Genomic DNA, 17,588 nt, shown 5'->3' on the forward strand with positions numbered 1-17,588 from the left:
TTTTATGATGTTTGAAAATTTTCATAATATAAACTTAAAAATCAAGATAGGAAATCTAGGATGATTTTACAAAACGAAGGAAAACAGTGACTTTAAAAATGAAGTTAAATTTGCCAACCTAGCATGACAAATTATGCTCAGTTTTCAAGCAATAAGTCACAATTCATTTGCCATAATTTTCTCCAATGGTGATCAGATTTCACATCAACCCACCAATTTGCAATAAACTTTGCTGGGCACCTTTTGTAAATGATAGGGGCCATGGCTGTACATATGTGATTTCATTTAAGTACCTTATTGAGTACCTTACCGTATCAATTTCTAACTTAATAAAAAAAAAAATTGTATGTCCTGTGAGAGGTAGTGATCAATAGTTCTTCAAATATAAAGTCATATAAAAATACTAAGAAGCCGGGACTCTTATGAAGAATAGCAAAACTAAGTTACCTTTTCAATATCATGTTAATGTTTTAAATTATACCACTGACATTTAAAATGTAAAACCAGTATTTTTTTCCTGCAGTTAAAATAAATCATTTAAAAACAAAATTAAATACCCTTAAGCATCTACAGATAACAGTCTGTCTGCTCGGTAAAGCTAGACTTGCAAACCTTCATTTAGTAGAGCTACCATGATAGGTAAGTTATTTCCCAACTAGCGGCTTTAATCAACTCCCCACCACAGAATAAAGCATTATATACTGCAATGTGACAAGTGTAAAACCTGCAAATACATAGTAACATTCAGCAGAAATGATGTAACAAATAGGGAGTTGGATACCTGTTGATATGTGATGGTTGAGCTCCAACCAAATGTCAGGTAAGCAAATAAAACTGTCTTATATCTTGGTCCAATCTGTGCCATTACATGAACATGCATACACACACACACAAAGCACAGCACAAGCCTGAGGTTTCTAGACTTTCACTGCTATACAGTTATGAGGGAGGCTAGGAAATCGTCGGCTTGAAGACTGCATTCTAAGGTAATCTCGGGAGGAAGACTCTAGGACAGACAGACCTGAAATTAACCTGCCTTGCAGAAGTGCTATAATTCCAGGAAAAGAGAGTGACATGGGCATCCTGGACCCTCGGGGCCCTTCTACACACCAGAAACATGCACATCACTAGCGCAAGTCAGGAACTAAGATGGCCTGTGAACACTGAGCCCAACTGCTTCTGGAGCTGAGGCTCAAAGCTCCAGGGCTTCCATATGAGAAGCAAAGGGGTGTGGTAAGAGATCACTAGGCTTGAAGCAAAAGAACCTGCAAGACTTGGATCTTTTGGCCATATCACCTGGAATAGAACAGTAACATCTCAGAACCTCAAACCTGTCAAGGGCCTAAACCACAACCCTCCAGCCAGGTGGGGCTGGAGATTGCAGAAAGAGGAGCAAGAACACTGAGGAAAGTATATGCAGGTCAATATATCCAATTCTATTGAAAAACAGCAAAAACAGATTTCTGGATCGTATCATTTTGCAATGTACTTACATTTTATTTCCTCTGACTAACGTAAAGAATTAAAATCAGACTATAAATCCTGATATTTCCATTGCTATTCAGATCAAAAACTTTATCTTCAGGTTCTTAATTCTGTATAGTTTAGACCTGTGGTCAGCAAACTGCGGCTCGAGAGCCACATGTGGCCCTTTGGCCCCTTGAGTGTGCCTCTTCCACAAAATACCATGGCCTGGGCAAGTCTATTTTAAAGAAGTGGCGTTAGAAGAATTTAAGTTTAAAAAATTTGGCTCTCAAAAGAAATGTCAATCGTTGTACTGTTGATATTTGGCTCTGTTGACTAATGAGTTTGCCAACCACTGGTTTAGACCAGTGGTTCTCATCTGTGCGCCCCAGACCAGCAACATCAGCATAACCTGGAAACCTGTTGGAAATGCAAATAACTGGGCTCCCTCAGACCTACTCAGTCAGAAGCTGTGGGTGTCGGGCCCTGCAGTCTCTGCTTAACAAGCCCTGCAGGTGATTATGATAGAGACTGAAGTTTGAGAATCACTGCTAGACTTCGCCGGAATCACTTCAAAACTTTAGTGTCAATGAACCTTGTAAGAGAAGCAATTTGTTAGTCAATTGGTACCACATAGGAAGTTAGTGACCTAAAGTGTCCTATTGGACAAATATACTTTTTAAACCAATAGTTATGACTCCAAGTAATTTCAAAATTAAACAATTAATGGGAAAAACATTTAAAAGAGTGATAGAGCTGGTTGGATAAAGGGTAAATACCTGCCTAATACCACTAAACTCCAAATAGTTCAAACCTCTAAATTTCTGTTCCAAAATATATTCACCTTTCTCCACTTTTTTCAACTCCTTTTCTCTTTGTGACCAGCAATTATGAACAAACTATATAGGACTTCTACCCCTTGTCTAGCTTACTTCTGCCTCAAGTCTGTTACATACCCATGTAAGACATAGAAACCTGCCATCCCTTCATCACTGAACAGGTGGAAAGCAGACTTTAACACTGTAAGTTTCTAATTCAAGGGAACCGGAAGGTCATCTACTAAGTCATGCCCTCATGTTAAGGACATTAAAGCAGAAAGTACTCTCCAAAGTCACACAGTTCATGGCAGAACAGCGTTTAGAAGCCACATTTCTGACTTCCAGTTAAATTAACTTGCATTTCTAATCTTGCTGTCAACATTTTTTGTAGGGAGAAGGAAGGAGAACTTTATCTTTAAAAGTTTATGGGGCTTTCTTTTGTGGAAATTTTAAAATTGAAGAACTCAAGTGCTTGTGCACTGGTATAGACCTGCTTGGTGACTAAAACTGAAAGTTCCCTTAGGTCTTAAGTTTCAAAATGTGTGACTTAATGTAAACCATCTCAGAATTTAAGAAGAAATCTTGTTCATTTCAATTTGAAGTTCTCTGCAGCAAGGGTCCTTAATCTGGAATCCATCAGTAAGTTTTCTAGGAGCACCATAATATACAATTCAATTATTTTCACTTATAAATGTGACTGTACAGTTTTCCGAGTCTATACTAGTAGCTGAAATTAGCTTCTCTAAGGTGGCTCAAAATAAGAATCAATACTTCTCAAGTACACAGAGATTTAGGAAAACCCAATTTACAAAAAGACAAAATTCTATTCACATTAGCAAAAGGATCTCTATTTAAATAGTATTCACCTAAGGTTTCTACAAGTTTCAAACTTACCTAATATAATTAAAATATGACTTCAGGTTTTAAATTTGGTTCACATACTACTTTCAAGAGGCTTCTTCTCCAAATACAGACTGCACAACTTATCTCTACAATGTTTCCTTTGGAAAAGCTAAAGCCAATTAGGAAAAAGCAACCCTTTCTATTCAGAAAACATGTACTCTTCTTTAAATTAGAAGGTATTTGTACTTGGTACAATCTAAATTTCCTCAAATTTCCCACTCTATTAAAATTATGTTCATGAACATTTTAAAAACTCACATTTGCAAATGTTCCATACAGTTCAAAACACTCCAAATGTGTGGAAACAGCATTTGCCAATTCAAATTTATACTGTTCTATCAAACTCTGACACTTGAAGACATCTCCACATTTTTCAATCTTTCATTTTCCTTTCCTGTAGATCTAGAAGAGACCTAAATAGAAATGTCCCCAAAAAAGTCAGAAGAGCATAACTCATCTGAATGTTTTAAATTGACTCCATGTCTCATTGCTTTCAGGAGTAACACCAGAGCATACGACTTGACTTGCTTCATAATTAAATCACTTGCTATAGAGTAACTATTTTCATTTCAATCAAAAGTCAAAGTTAAATCAGTAGTCAAACCAGTACAATTTAAACACTATTCAGAATGATTAGGTACTTTAATACTTGCAAGGGTGTTTTGTAAACCATAAAACTCTGCAGAAACAAAGATCTTATCATCACCTCAAAAACATGGAGTATAAGCCCTAGAAGTTTGGCTCAGTGTATGAGAGCGTTGGACGGCAGACTGGAAGGTCCCAGGTTCGATCCCCAGTAGGGGGCGTGCAGGAGGCAGCCGATCAATGATGTCTCTCATCATTGATGTTTCTCTCTCACCCTCTCCCTTCCTCTCTGAAATCCATAAAAATATATTTAAAACAAAAAACAGATGGAGTATAGTTTGTTGCAATGACATACTTTTCCCTTTACATTTCAGGCCATTCTCATGTCAAAACAAAAGCTACACTGAAAAACACCCCCAAAGAATTATTTTTCAACTCTCCCTCTGCCCAGGCTTTATAATTATTATTTTGTAGAATTTGAAGCAAATTTAAACACATTATTTTATCTGATCCCTAAAATAATCCTGTGAGTAAATGCCAGTAACACTGCTTCATTTTACTGATAGGTCAACCAAGTTCAAGGGCTTACCCACATTTATAGGATCAGAAATATGACAGTTTGACTGAACCTGCCTCTTTTGTCCTTAGAATCCATTTAGAGTGTCTCCAATATAACTCCAACTCTGAACTTTCCTTTCCCAAATATAATTCTGTCACAACAACCTGTGTCCATGTTCATTCTTGTGATGCTGTATTAATGAGATTATAAAACTGTCAAAGCTTGGATGTTCCAATTGAATGAATGACAGTGGAAGACTAAGCATTCAATATGGATGCAACAGAAGAGAATATGAAAGAAAGTAGGTAAGGAGGGGTGAGAGAGAGAAGGGGATTATTTCAGTATATTTTCAGGTATTAACTATTTTGCCTTCACAAGAATATCAAAGTTTTTCAACACTCCCCCCTTCCACTCTTTTACCTGATATTAAAGCAAAAAATTGTAAAATTTACATGAAATACAGAATGGGACAATATGAATAAAGTTTATCTCATCCTATATAATAAAGAGGTAATATGCAAATTAACCCTCATGCCCTCACAAGATGGCTGCCTATGATCAGGCCGGCAGGGGGGTTAATGAGGGACGACAAACGACTGAACAAGTAGGCTGTGTGGGGTGACCAGGCCGGCATGGGGGAAGAGGTGACCAGGCCGGTGGCAGGGGGGGCAGTTAGGGGCAACCAGGCCAGCAGAGGGGGACAGTTGCAGGCGACCAGGCCAGCGGGGGGGCAGTTAGGGGTGACCAGGCCAGCAGAGGGCAACCAGGCCAGCAGGGGAGGCAGTTAGGGGCGATCAGGTCAGCACGTAGAGGCAGTGAGGGGCGATCAGGCCGGCGGGGGGGAGCATTTAGGGGCAATCAGGCTGGCAAAGGGGGGCAGTTGGGGGTGACCAGGCCGGCAGGGGGAGCAGTGAGGGGCAATCACGCCAGTTGGGGGGGGGGGGAGGCAGTTAGGGGCAACCAGGCAGGCAGGCAGGCAGCTGAGCGATTAGGAGCCAATCCTGAGGATCGGGCCTAAACCAGCAGTTGGAAATCCCCCAAGAGGTCCCGAATTAGAGAGGGTGCAGGCTGGGCTGAGGCAACCCCCCTCATGCATGAATTTCATGCACTGAGCCTCTAGTTTGGAACTAAAATTGATTGGGTCTCACTGAACTTCTTTTGTGCCTCACAGAAAACTCAGTAAACATTAGCAATTAATTAATGTCCTATGATAAAGCACTGTAATACTAAATCATAGGGTCACCCAAGCCTAACAAGTTCTTGAAACTATTGATATTAATAAACAAAGTCACAATAGGAAAATTATTTTTCAATTACCTAGAATATGCATATATAAAACTCCTAATTATTTTTGAATTAAGGCATCAACTGTATCAGTATGCTAAAATGTTCACATAAATAAGCTCATAAAAATCAAGCTGATGACAAGTTTCAATAATTATCACATGTAATTATTTTGGCTAAAGTTTACTTACTTTAAAGAGGCCATTATTATTTGGGTCATTAAAATTAAATCTAAACTTAATGAGTACATATGCATGTTACCACCCTACCTAAGCACTTAAGAATTTCGTGGTGAGAAGCATAAGACAATGAAAATATTTAAACTACAATTTTCATTTGTTCTCTGAAATTCCAAATACTCTCTAAAAGTACACTCAGGCTTGACTTTTAAAGTGTTTCTTTTTTGTAATCTTTTTACTTTAACTATTGGATTATCAATTTAACAACTATTAAATAAAAAAACTTCACCACTTAAAGTGAATTTCTTACCAATATCAAAGTTAATTATGCTAATATCCCTGAAAGTCACTGAAAAAACTAATAAACTGTGTGCTTCTCCGAAACTGTTAGTTCAATTACAACTGGGTCACTAATTTAAAAAGTCAGTAACTTAAAAAAAGAATTTAAGATTAACACCAAAGAAGTGAGAAGTAACATTTCTCATTCTCTTGTATCACACAGAGATTCAAAAGTCTGCCTTCACAGCTTTTGGTCACAACAGCCCGTCACTAACTAAGCTGGCATGCTGGGTTGCAGGCCTACTGCAGTGGTTCTCAATCAGGAGCGTGTCTGGAGATGATTTTTATGACCAGGTGGGATGCTACTGCCTGCTTCCCAGGTGCTGCCCAAGCCGCTCCTGAGAACTACTGTGTACACCTCCACCTGATGAGAGTAACAACTAGGTCCCCTACAAAGGAGTAACCACTGAGGTGTAGCTGCAAGGCATGGGGCCATGTAGCTGTGCCTTCCCACCTCAAACTGCAGTTTCAAACTGTCCCAAAGCAGAGGCCACGGCAGAGTTCGTTAGCTGGGGGTCAGGGACATGTGGAGAGTCCTAACGCCAGATGCTAAGAGACAAAGCCCCAGGCTGGTCTAAAGTCAAACATCACGACAACACAAGATTTTCTCCACCTGCCATTGGCAACTCAGGAAGCTGACTTAATACAGATCCATCAAAAGCACATCTACGATGCCCACCGTGTTCTGAAGGGAGTTGTAGTGAGAGAAAATGTCAACAAGCCTGGCAGACAGCCCTGGAGCTGCTAGACTGCTAGACCCTCATCAGAATCACGGGCTTCCGGAGGGGCAGAGGCAGCCCCACCCCAGGGGAGGAACCCCTCCAATGCCCCTCCCAGGAGGGGCTGAGAATGGCACCGGGAGACACCGTCCCAGAGAGCAGCGGGGCCAGCTAAGTGGAACGAGGAGAGAGGACCCATTACTCCTACTGTGGTCCCGTGGCCTTTGCGTGCTGTGCTCCCTTCTCTCCTTTCCAGGTGGTGGTTTCATGTCATGTAACTGATTTTCCCCACGCCATCATGAGGGGTATGCTGAGGTGTCTGAGTTCACCACTTCTCACCGATGGCCAGGGAAAGGGGGAAGAAAGGTGGTTTGGCTTTTAGGTGGGCTGGTGAACAATGACTATGCTAACCATCAACAAATGCTGGAGTTTGAAAGTGTTATCCCAAACCTAGGAAGCTGGTTATCTGGATTAATCCCCTCCTCCCACCACAGTACAGCTCAGTTAACTACACAAGGGTACTGACGCTCTCTTTGTATCTCAGGTCCTCCATACTCGTCTGCAGTTCCCAAACACTTAAAATGCTTCTGACCAGCAATAGTGTTTAGATGCTAAACCTGCAAAGTCTGAAGAGCAGGAAAACTAAAAGCCAATGTGTACACATATTCAAAATGTGAATACGTTAGTGTTCCTGCCACGGTCAGAACAGCGATGAACCCACATATGCAAGACTACAAACACGTGCTTCAGTCACGAGCTCCGATGTTCCATACCATTTTTGTAAGTAGTCCAGTGCCTCCAACCGAGCCCCAATCTCAAAAGTGATTCCAGGACGATTTGGGGGCTTTTTACTCATCTTGAGATACTATTCTTCAGTATTCTCTTTTCACTACCTCAAGAAAGGAAAAAAAGTTAGATTCTGATGCATAAAATGCATAAGGAATTAAACAAAAATTTAAAAACATTACAAGTTAAAGTAACTGCCAAATTTTTAAGAAATCTGAATATGATTATCAACATCTCTAGGTAGAGTACTGTGCAACTTACAGGCAATCTTGAAACTGGATTAAGGAAAAAGACATTACACCTAAAACCTATTTGCTCATGTTGACCAATGTCACCTCAATCAATTTAATATATTAAAAATAAAAAATTGTAAAAAGGACATTAAAAGGGTAACTACTTAAAAAGAATAAATAGATGGGCATTAAAACTAAATAATGGCTACTGTGCTTTAAATTGTAGCTTGGAAAATATCCAGGAAAACTCTCCACAGTGATGACTGAAAATGTTTTCCTATCTTTGAAAAATCAAGACAGTTGAGTGTCCTGGAATATGACTAATGAGATTCTTGAGAACCAGTTAACCACATTTTTCAGCAAATGTTTACTGAGTGCCTTGTAACGAAAGGCTTTTGATAAGACACTGAGGGGCACACAAAGATGGAAGAAGCAGTGAACACGCCCTCCGCCGTGAAGACTGGTCATTCCTCTGTGATTAGGACTTCTCATTCCCTATGACCTTCCACCTCGGTAGCAAATGATTCAATCACTTTAACTTAACATATAAAGTTGCAAGGGAAATTTTTTTCTTATACTTCGCTGAATTCAATGAGCCACAATGATGAGGATTTTTTTCTAACTCTGAGAATTCATTTCTACAAAATTTCAATATAGACAGGGCCTCTGTCAATTTCAATATTGACAATAAGTGGTTGTAACGTTCAAACAAACAACTACAAAGGAGTACCTATCGCTCTATTCCTCTCTAGATCGAGGACAGGTGGACTACTATCCTCTGGCCCCGACGGCCACGCAGCACACTGAGGTGGCCTCTTTTCCGCCGAGGACCTAGCACCTGAGTATTTAAGTGCATTTTAAGGCAGCCTTGCCAAAAGGTAACAGTAATCAGGAATGCCAGGGGATCCCTAAAGCCTTTTTGGATATTCAGAATGACTAATATGACAGTTCTCCCTCCCAGTTTAAAAAGGAAAACACACAAATATGTAATCGTTTTAATAGTTTGGTCACAATTCAAAAGGGGCAATACTTAACAATAAACACAGACCCATAGAGACAGAGAACAGATTGACAGCTGTCAGAGGGGGTTGGTAGGCTGGGTGAAAATGGTGAAGGGGTAAGCAAAAAAAAAACAAACAACCAAACAAAGTTAAAAACAGACAACAGTATTGTGATTACCAGAGGGAAAGGGGGTGAGGAGAGGTAGAAGAGGGTTTAGGAGAGACAAATGGTGGTAGAAGACTTGACTTGGGGTGGTGATGTATTCTAGAATTGTACACCTGAAACCTATACAATTTTATTAACCAAATGTCACCCCAATAAATTCAATAAAAATTAAATTTTTAAAAATAAAAAAATGAATAAAACCAACTGTTATTTACTTTTTGAAAAAATCTGATAAAGGGAAAAATTAACACCAATACTTGCTATTTAAATATATAAAATAAAACTTAAATACTCATGGGGGGGGGGGGGGGGGATAATATCCTCCTGCCAATGGCAGCAGCAAAGATTAGTGCATTCATGTTCACAGCACGCGAGGCCAGGAGTTTGCTGGGTGTAAAAGGAACAAAAATAAGACTTTTAATAGAGGTCTCGTCAGTTTGCAACATATAAGGCAGATCCCCAAATGTCGGTGCAAAAATCTCATCAACCTTTTCTGCTGTTCCTCACAGGAAGAGCTTACTTAGGGGCTCATTAACATCTTCTAGGCTCACACTCAAAACCCCTAAGAAGTAACAGAGTTGAGACTCTAATTCCCCGGGGACACTTCCGTGTGAGTAATCAGAAAGGCTAGATGGCCTTTTCCTTGGGTGGACGGGGAAGGATGAGGGGGGATTTGAATTAAGGAACAAGTCAGACCAAGTCAAACGGGTCTATGGGGCGGGAGGACCTGGAGCAAAAAGTGAAAGCGGGACAGCGAGGACGGGGAGGAGTGAAAATGGGAAGAAAAGAGTGGCCAAAAGTAAGGGTGGTTGAAGCTGTGGGAGATGACAACTGGGTGGGAAGAGGAAATTAGCGAGAAGATGCAACACCTGGAAAGTGAAGCGAGGGTCAGAGAATGGCCGCGGGGACCAAAAAAAAAAAAAAAAAAAAAAGGTGGGGAGCGATGCGGGGCGGGAGGAGGGAGGCAGGAGACAGACAGGAAAGGCTCCGACGGCGCAGGCGGGACGGAGACGCCTCCAGGTTTGACAGCCGTCCGGCCCTCGGCGGGGGGGAAGGAAGGAGGGGGCGAGGGAGCGGCGGCGCCCAGACAATAGGGGCGGCGAGTGACGGGGAGGACGCGGGAGGGAGCGGGCCGGACGGACACCAGCGTGGGGAGTCCCGGGCGGCCAGGCGGGGCCGGGCGGCCTCCTGCCCAGCTGCCGCCGCCGCCGCCGCCTCTTACCGACTCGGCCTCCTGTCCGCACAGCAGCCGGGCCGTCCAGGGCCGAGCCGGGCACTAGCAGGGCGGCCAGCCCGGGCCTCCGCCACCGCCTCCGCCTCCGCCCAGGCAGCGCCGGGGACCGAGCAGGAGCGAAGCGAACTGGAGCCTCGGAGACGGGTCGCGCCGAGGTCGCGCGGGAGGAAGCAGGTCCGAGCCCTCACGCCCGCTCGCTGTCCGCTGCCATCGCCGCCGCCGCTGCCGCCGCCGGCCAGCCCAGACGCGACGCCGGTCCCGGCGACGTCAGCCGCCCGCGACGCCCCGGAAGGGGCCTGGGCGCGTCACGTGGCCCGCGAGGGTTGGGCCCGGGCCGCGCAGCCGATTGGAGGGCCGCCTTGGGGGCGGGGCTTCGCGGCAGTTGGCTGGCGGCGGGTGGGCGGGGCCCTGGGGAGCGGAGGGAGGAACGCGAGCTGGGGGAGCCCATTGGCGGTTGGGAAGAGTTTGACCTTTGAGCGATCGGGAGGGAGCCTGTTGAATGTTATGAGTATTGATTTGATGGGAGCCAGGTCCCCACCACTCCTCATGCCAGCACCCTGAACAAACTCCTGAAATGCACTACACGCTTTCTGATATCCACCCCATTCACATAAAAATAGAGCAAATGGTGACTGTTGTAAAGTCAGTAAGCCTCTGTTGAATGAATCCTTGCAGCAGGGGCTGTGCTGTAAGTACATCACATGACAACCCCAATCACAATTGTATGCTCCCCATAGTCTAGAGACCCTTACAATACAAAAGGCAGATATTACTAAGACGTGTGTGTGTGTGTGTGTGTGTGTGTGTGTGTGTGATTTCCCCATGACGACACAGCTAATGATAGCAGAACTACCTTTATTGAATATCCACCATGTCCCAAACTGGTCACCAGGCACAAGAAAAAGTGTTTCCACTGTAGGGGAAACCAACAAATGAATACATTCAAAGCAATATTGGAATGAAGCGCCTTTTTTCTCTCTCTTTCCAGTGTACCACTCCAACTCTCAAGCTTTCTAAATGCAACATGGCATACAAGTAACACTTATATTTATCGTGCTTTGCAGTGTGGAATTGAAATAGCAAAGAAGCTCTCTTTAAGCTTCAATTATAGTGAATTTTGGAAAGCTAAACAACCATATTCATGTCCTTTTACTCAGTAGACATTCATTCATCACTATGTTGCTAATAGGTACTGAGCTAGACTGAGCATGGCAGTATGTGGAGAAGATATAAATAAGACAGTGTCTGGTGGACATTTGTCCTCTTGTATGGCTGGCCAGCATCTGCACTCCCTTTCCATGTTTGGGAAATTTCAGATCATACTTGTCATCAGTATAGTACTCCATGTATTTCCAGAATCTTCCAGACACATAACAGGATTTTATGTTCCATCCTTCTTAGAATTAGGTATAGTCATTTGATTTGCTTTGGCTAATAAAATAAATTGGAAGTGAGCTTTGGCGTGGCCAGCTGGTGGTAATTTAAAGGCCAGTTCACCAAGCTATCTGTCTCTGGTATAGTGAAAAGCGAATTTTGAAATGGTATCTGCTCTAGCAGCCCAGGTTTTAAACAGATTATGATGAGCCCAGAACCAACTGCTTAACTCAACTGATATAGTATAAGGAAAAAATAAATAAATATGTGTTGTTTTAAGCTATTGATATTTGGGTGGTTGGTTGTTGCACAACATAAGCTAACCCAACTAACAGATACACCCACCTTGGAGTCAGCTTCGCGCTAAATAAGATGACAATGTTAGAAACTCACATTTCCAGTCTCCATTGCAGTTAAAGAGCTGTTTTCAGCGATGCTAATTAGACTGACTCGCTGGGGAGTGTGTATCAGAAGCTGCTAGTGATGTTCAAAGTAAGGAAAGTTTTCTCCAGCAGCTTGGCCGTACCAGTGACCAATATCTGCCTTCCAACCTAGAGCAGTGGTCGGCAAACTGCGGCTCACGAGCCACATGCGGCTCTTTGGCCCCTTGAGTGTGGCTCTTCCACAAAATACCACGTGCGGGCACGCACGTACAGTGCGATTGAAACTTCGTGGCCCATGCGCAGAAGTCGGTTTTCGGCTCTCAAAAGAAATTTCAATCGTTGTACTGTTGATATTTGGCTCTGTTGACTAATGAGTTTGCCGACCACTGACCTAGAGTTAACTAACTGAACCCTGGCAGAATCTCTGCTGACCCACTGGCCAGTAAGTGGGGGGGGGGGGGGGTGGAAATCTGTTGTTATACATCACTGTAAAGCTAAGGCTGTTTGTAATTTAAGTAAAATACATATATAAAGGATAACAGAGACCCATCCACTCCCCACTGCTTTTTGAGAATCCATCCATCTACCCTGAAGAGATGATTCCTCCATTGTAGTTGGAACTTAACAAGGGACCCCCTCAAATAATTCAACTTGAGAAAGGAACTGGAAATCATCAAGTAAATGATTTCTGGCTGAGTGTATTGTATAGCGAGTGTTCCCAATGGAATCAGAGGCCACTTTGAGAGCGGGGCTCCCTGTGTGGTTTTAGTTGTCACATGACTGGGAAGGGCGCTGCTGCAAGTTAGTGACGAGGGTCCAGGGCTGCTAGCCATGCTGAAATGCACAACACAGTCCCAGATCTTTAGGAACTAACCCCAGGTCATATGTGACTTTTGAATGTCCCTCCAGACATTCGTGTGGATAAAACAACTGTTTATAATCATCTGAGCCTAGAACTCAGTTTTACACATAAGCACAAAGTATTTTTGCAAGGTTTTAATATACACACAGTTTCCCAGGATGGAGCTACTGTGAAATATGAGAGAAGATTGTCCTTTTTATAAACATTACCAAGAGTTTATCGCATTTTTAAAAACCGCGTCACCAATGGCAAAGCTACTCATAGTCTTTGAGGCACTATTAGAAGACGCCTGAATCTCTCTGCATTTGTAGCTGTAACATTCAGGGTAAACCTAAATTTAGGTCCAAGCACCTGACCACTTTATTATGTCCTGTGTGAGTCATGACCAAACACTTACGTATTAAAACATATACTATTTTTATTATGAATTATTTCCATAAAGTGTGTTCATATTTTATCATTATGTCATTTTATTAACTTTAAAAGACAGACATGTATAGCTTAATTAGATCATCTATAAATTTAATTTCAGAAAAGTGTAGAGGGTATTCCAGAAAAATGGGGACATTAAGTCTGATAAAACTGATTAACTCATGTAGACTCCCATGGCCTCTTTTGACCATGCAGAATCAAAGTTCAAGTTCAAGGCCAGGTTACAAGATATAGAAAAGTCTAGAGATGACCCCCGAACCATGCAGTGAAGCTATGCATTGCTATGCCCCCTCTTCGCTCTCCCACCCACGCACGCCTCATCCAGATGGCTAATGTTAGCCATCAGTCAACTCACTCCGTCTCCGAATATAGAAAGAAAGAACATACAGCTGTGTTTGAGCAGAACCAAACGAGCAGTTAAGGCAAATTTTCTTGAAACAACGGTTCTTAGGCAGAAAGCACTGAACTAAATTCCAACATTAAAATATGAATATGGAACTATAGTATCTCCTGGAATATTTAACAACTGTGTATACCTGTTTTAAGGGAGGGAAAAGTCACTCCTGTATACCAGGTATCCCCTGATTACAGAGAAAACACAACAACGCTCTGGATGTGTGTGCTGCTTTAATGTTTATAATTAGCATCAGTGAAGTAAATCAAAGCAACTCAAAGTTTGAGGTGTGTTTTTTTTTTAAATAGACTAGGTTAGTAAAAACCTAACCTTCTTTAACAGACGCCTTTGGCTCATTGCTCAATTCCAGGTGCTTAACAGTCTTTGAAAGTCCACTGGAATCACTTCCTTCACCAGCCAAAGACCTTCCTAGCCTTGTCTCTCTGTCACCATGTCCCTTTATCAACTGGCCAGAAGTGATCATTGTTCCCGAATTAGAATTAATGGGTTGGAAAAACACGGCGGCGGGAAGTGAGTGAGCAGTCCCTGCGGCCCCGCACCCGCAGGAGGAAATAGAGGGAGCAGCTGAAAGGAGAGGAATCCAGCCCGAATTGGCGAAGGAGAAGCGGCTGGTGAGACAGTTTGCAGCTGGGAAGGGCAGAGATCTCCTGGAAAAAGGTAGAATTATTGGGTTGGACCTCTAGGCTATGAATGAACCTGACAGGGAGTATCATCTCTGATACGGCCACACAGCATCCTGCTCCCATTTCCAATGTATTTCTAATTATGGTTTCTTGGTTTCTGGCTTTATATTCTGCGTTCCTAGAATGAGTTAATTCTGCCAAAACCGGTTTGGCTCAGTGGATAGAGCATCAGCCTGCGTACTGAAGGGTCCCAGGTTCGATTCCGGTCAAGGGCATGTACCTTGGTTGCAGGCACATCCCCAGTAGGGGGTGTGCAGGAGGCAGCTGATCGATGTTTCTCTCTCATCGATGTTTCTAACTCTCTACCCCTCTCCCTTTCTCTCTGTAAAAAATCAATAAAATATATATTAAAAAAAAGAATGAGTTAATTCTAAGGATGATGGGATGGTCTAGCAACTTTGATTTATTTATTTATTTATTTATTTATTCATTCATTCATTCATTTATTTTCCTGGAAGTTCATATGTTATTCAGAAGCCTACTGGGTTTCTGAGATTTTTTTAAGAATTTTAGACTTGGCAGTAATGGTTTCAAAAAATCAGTCTCTGCTAATAAAGGCCATAAAATAGAAATGTGTGTGTGTGTGTGTTTGTCTCAGCAAAAGCTTGTAAATGTAGCAAGAGGCCTGAATGACACAAAATTTCTTTTTTGCGCAGATTGCCCTGAAGCAATGGAGTCACCGTAAAATATCTCATCCAAGCCTGGAAAACTGAGGAGTGGAAGGGAGTCTGTTAATAATTACACTAGAGCAACAGGTGCATTCCTGGGCAGTCCCGGGGAAACTGAGACACATGAGCATGCTACCTGAACCAGGATGAAGTATTACGGGTAAAGATGAAGTCAGGTAAAGATGAAAACCCACTGAATATGGAATCAACTCTTGACTCCTCAGTGGATTTTACCCTTTGGGGTATCAGGACCAAGAATGGGCTCTGTCAGCTACTCTATTAATACCTTGCACCTCCTCAGATTTTCACTGTTGCCTGTTATCTCTCCCATGAACTATACCAGTGTTTCTCAAGTGCTGTTCCATCGATCAATCAATCTTCTGTATTAGACCCACCTGGGCTGTTTGTTAAAATGCAAGCTCCTGCCCAGCTGGCGTGGCTCAGTGGTTGAGTGTTGACCTATGAACCAGGAGGTCATGGTCCAATTCCCAGTCAGGACACATGCCCGGGTTGTGGGCTGGATCCCCAGTGGGGGGCGTGCAGGCGGCAGCCAATTGATGATTCTCTCTCATCATTGATGTTTCTATCTCTCTCTCCCTCTCCCTTCCTCTCTGAAGTCAATCCTATATAATAAAGAGGTAATATGCAAATTGATCCTCACACCCTCACAAGATGGCTGCCTATGACCAGGTCAGCAGGGGGATTAGTGAGGGACAACCAAAGGACTGAACAAGCAGGCTACATGGGGCAACCAGGTTCTGCAGGGGGGTTAGTGAGGGATGACCAAATGACTGAACAGCAGGCTGCGTGGGGTGACCAGGCCGGCGAGGCGGGGGGGGGGGGGCAGTTGGGGGTGACCAGGCTGGTGGGGGGTGGTGGGGCAGTTAGGGGCGACCAGGCAGGCAGGCAGGTGAGTGATTAGGAACCAGCAGTCCAGGATTGTGAGAGGGATGTCTGACTGCCAGTTTAGGCCAGATCCTGAGGGCCTAAACTGGCACTCGGACATCCCCCAAGGGGTCCCGGATTGGAGAGAGTGCAGGCTGGGCTGAGGAGACCCCCCCCCCACCCACCCCATGCACGAATTTCATGCACCAGGCCTCTAGTAAAAATATATTTTAAAAATAGAATAAAATGGGAGTTGCTGGGCCCTAACCTGTATCTTGGGCTTGGAGACTGGAAATCTGTATTTTAAAAGCCATTCCAGATGATTATTATGTACAGGGGAGTTTCAGAACACCTGTGAGGAGAATTTTGGTTGCGTGTGACTGAAATTCAATGCAAACAGACTCAAGCATAGAGGGCATTTATGTTTGTGGAATTAAGATGAAGAAGGGGATGAGTATTAATTCGGGGGCAGTTTGTTTTGGGGATCAAATTAGAACATCTTTCACTCTGCTTCCTTTGGGGTGGCTTAATTCTTGGGATCCTCACTGAGGCTCCCAACAGCTTCAGACTTCTCATTCCAATAGCCTGATGAACATAAAAACAAGTCCTGCAAGTCATGCTCTCGTTGGCCTAAATTACGTCAGGTGCCCTAATTTGTCATGGACCTGAGTCCGATCCCCCGTAGGGTAGGTGGGAGTGGAGACTGACCAAAACCTCATGGACCGAGAGATGGGGATGAGTGGGTGCTGTAAAGAAAACTGGGGTGCTGTTATTTGAAATACAGAGAATTGAAGCTGGACAGCAAAAACCACTAAGATTCATTGCAACGGACTTACGCTAACTGTAAGTCCAAATCACAATTTACAGCCACCCAACAAAGCTAAGAATACTCTTCCTGGTTTGCTAGAAAGGCAAGCCAAATGGAGACAAATCTAGTGAAAGGTTGACTTAACATTCACATTTCTGATTCCTTAGGTGTCTGTTTTTAGAGGCAGCCTCTACAATGCAGAAACCCTCTGCAGTGGATTGTTAAAAACGGAGGATTGCGGGGCGGGGGCTGGGGGCGGGGTGCGGGTGCGCAACAGAACATAGCTGGTGTACAAATGAACAGCAATCAACTAGTCGACACTTTTAACCTCTCTGGGATCATTGTCTTCCTTGAGAATGGAGCTAGCTGAAATTCAGCGGCATGCCTCATGCATTCTCCCACCGTTCATTTACTTGTTTATTCATTCAACAAACTTGTATTGAGGTTCTACCGAATGCTAGGAAATGGGCGATGCAGAGAGAACAGGAAGAAAAATCAGAGTAGGTATCCAGTTCTAAGGGGACTTGCTATGATGGGGAGATGGGTACAGAATCAACCAAGTACAACAGAAAGCTAAATATTAATCAACATGAAATAGAGATGCTGTTGCTCTAGCTGCTTTGGCTCAATGGATAGAGCATCGGCCTGCGGACTGAAGGGTCCCAGGTTTGATTCTGGTCCAGGGCACATGCCTGGATTGCGGGCTCGATCCCCAGTAGGGGGCATGCAGGAGGCAGCTGATCAATGATTCTCTCTCATCATTGATATTTCTATCTCTCCCTTCCTCTCTGAAATCAATAAAAATATA

General features: G+C 43.3%; 1 protein-coding gene across 9 annotated transcripts in view; it reads right to left on the minus strand.

Moving 5' to 3' along the window:
- Positions 1-10,518, minus strand: part of PHF20L1 (PHD finger protein 20 like 1) — a 57,449-nt gene extending 46,931 nt beyond the window's left edge. For all 9 annotated transcript variants that reach the window (XM_054708539.1, XM_054708538.1, XM_008156602.3 and 6 more), the window contains exons 1-2: positions 10,259-10,518; positions 7,624-7,739 (exon numbers count right to left, since the gene is read on the minus strand). In XM_054708539.1, the coding sequence (XP_054564514.1) occupies positions 7,624-7,706 (83 nt within the window). In that variant the 5' untranslated portion in view covers positions 7,707-7,739; positions 10,259-10,518. The remainder of the gene's footprint in view (positions 1-7,623; positions 7,740-10,258) is intronic.
- Between the last annotated feature and the right edge of the window lie 7,070 nt (positions 10,519-17,588).

This window comes from Eptesicus fuscus, chromosome 19 (genome assembly GCF_027574615.1).
Source record: "Eptesicus fuscus isolate TK198812 chromosome 19, DD_ASM_mEF_20220401, whole genome shotgun sequence".
Classification (NCBI taxonomy): Eukaryota; Metazoa; Chordata; class Mammalia; order Chiroptera; family Vespertilionidae; genus Eptesicus; species Eptesicus fuscus.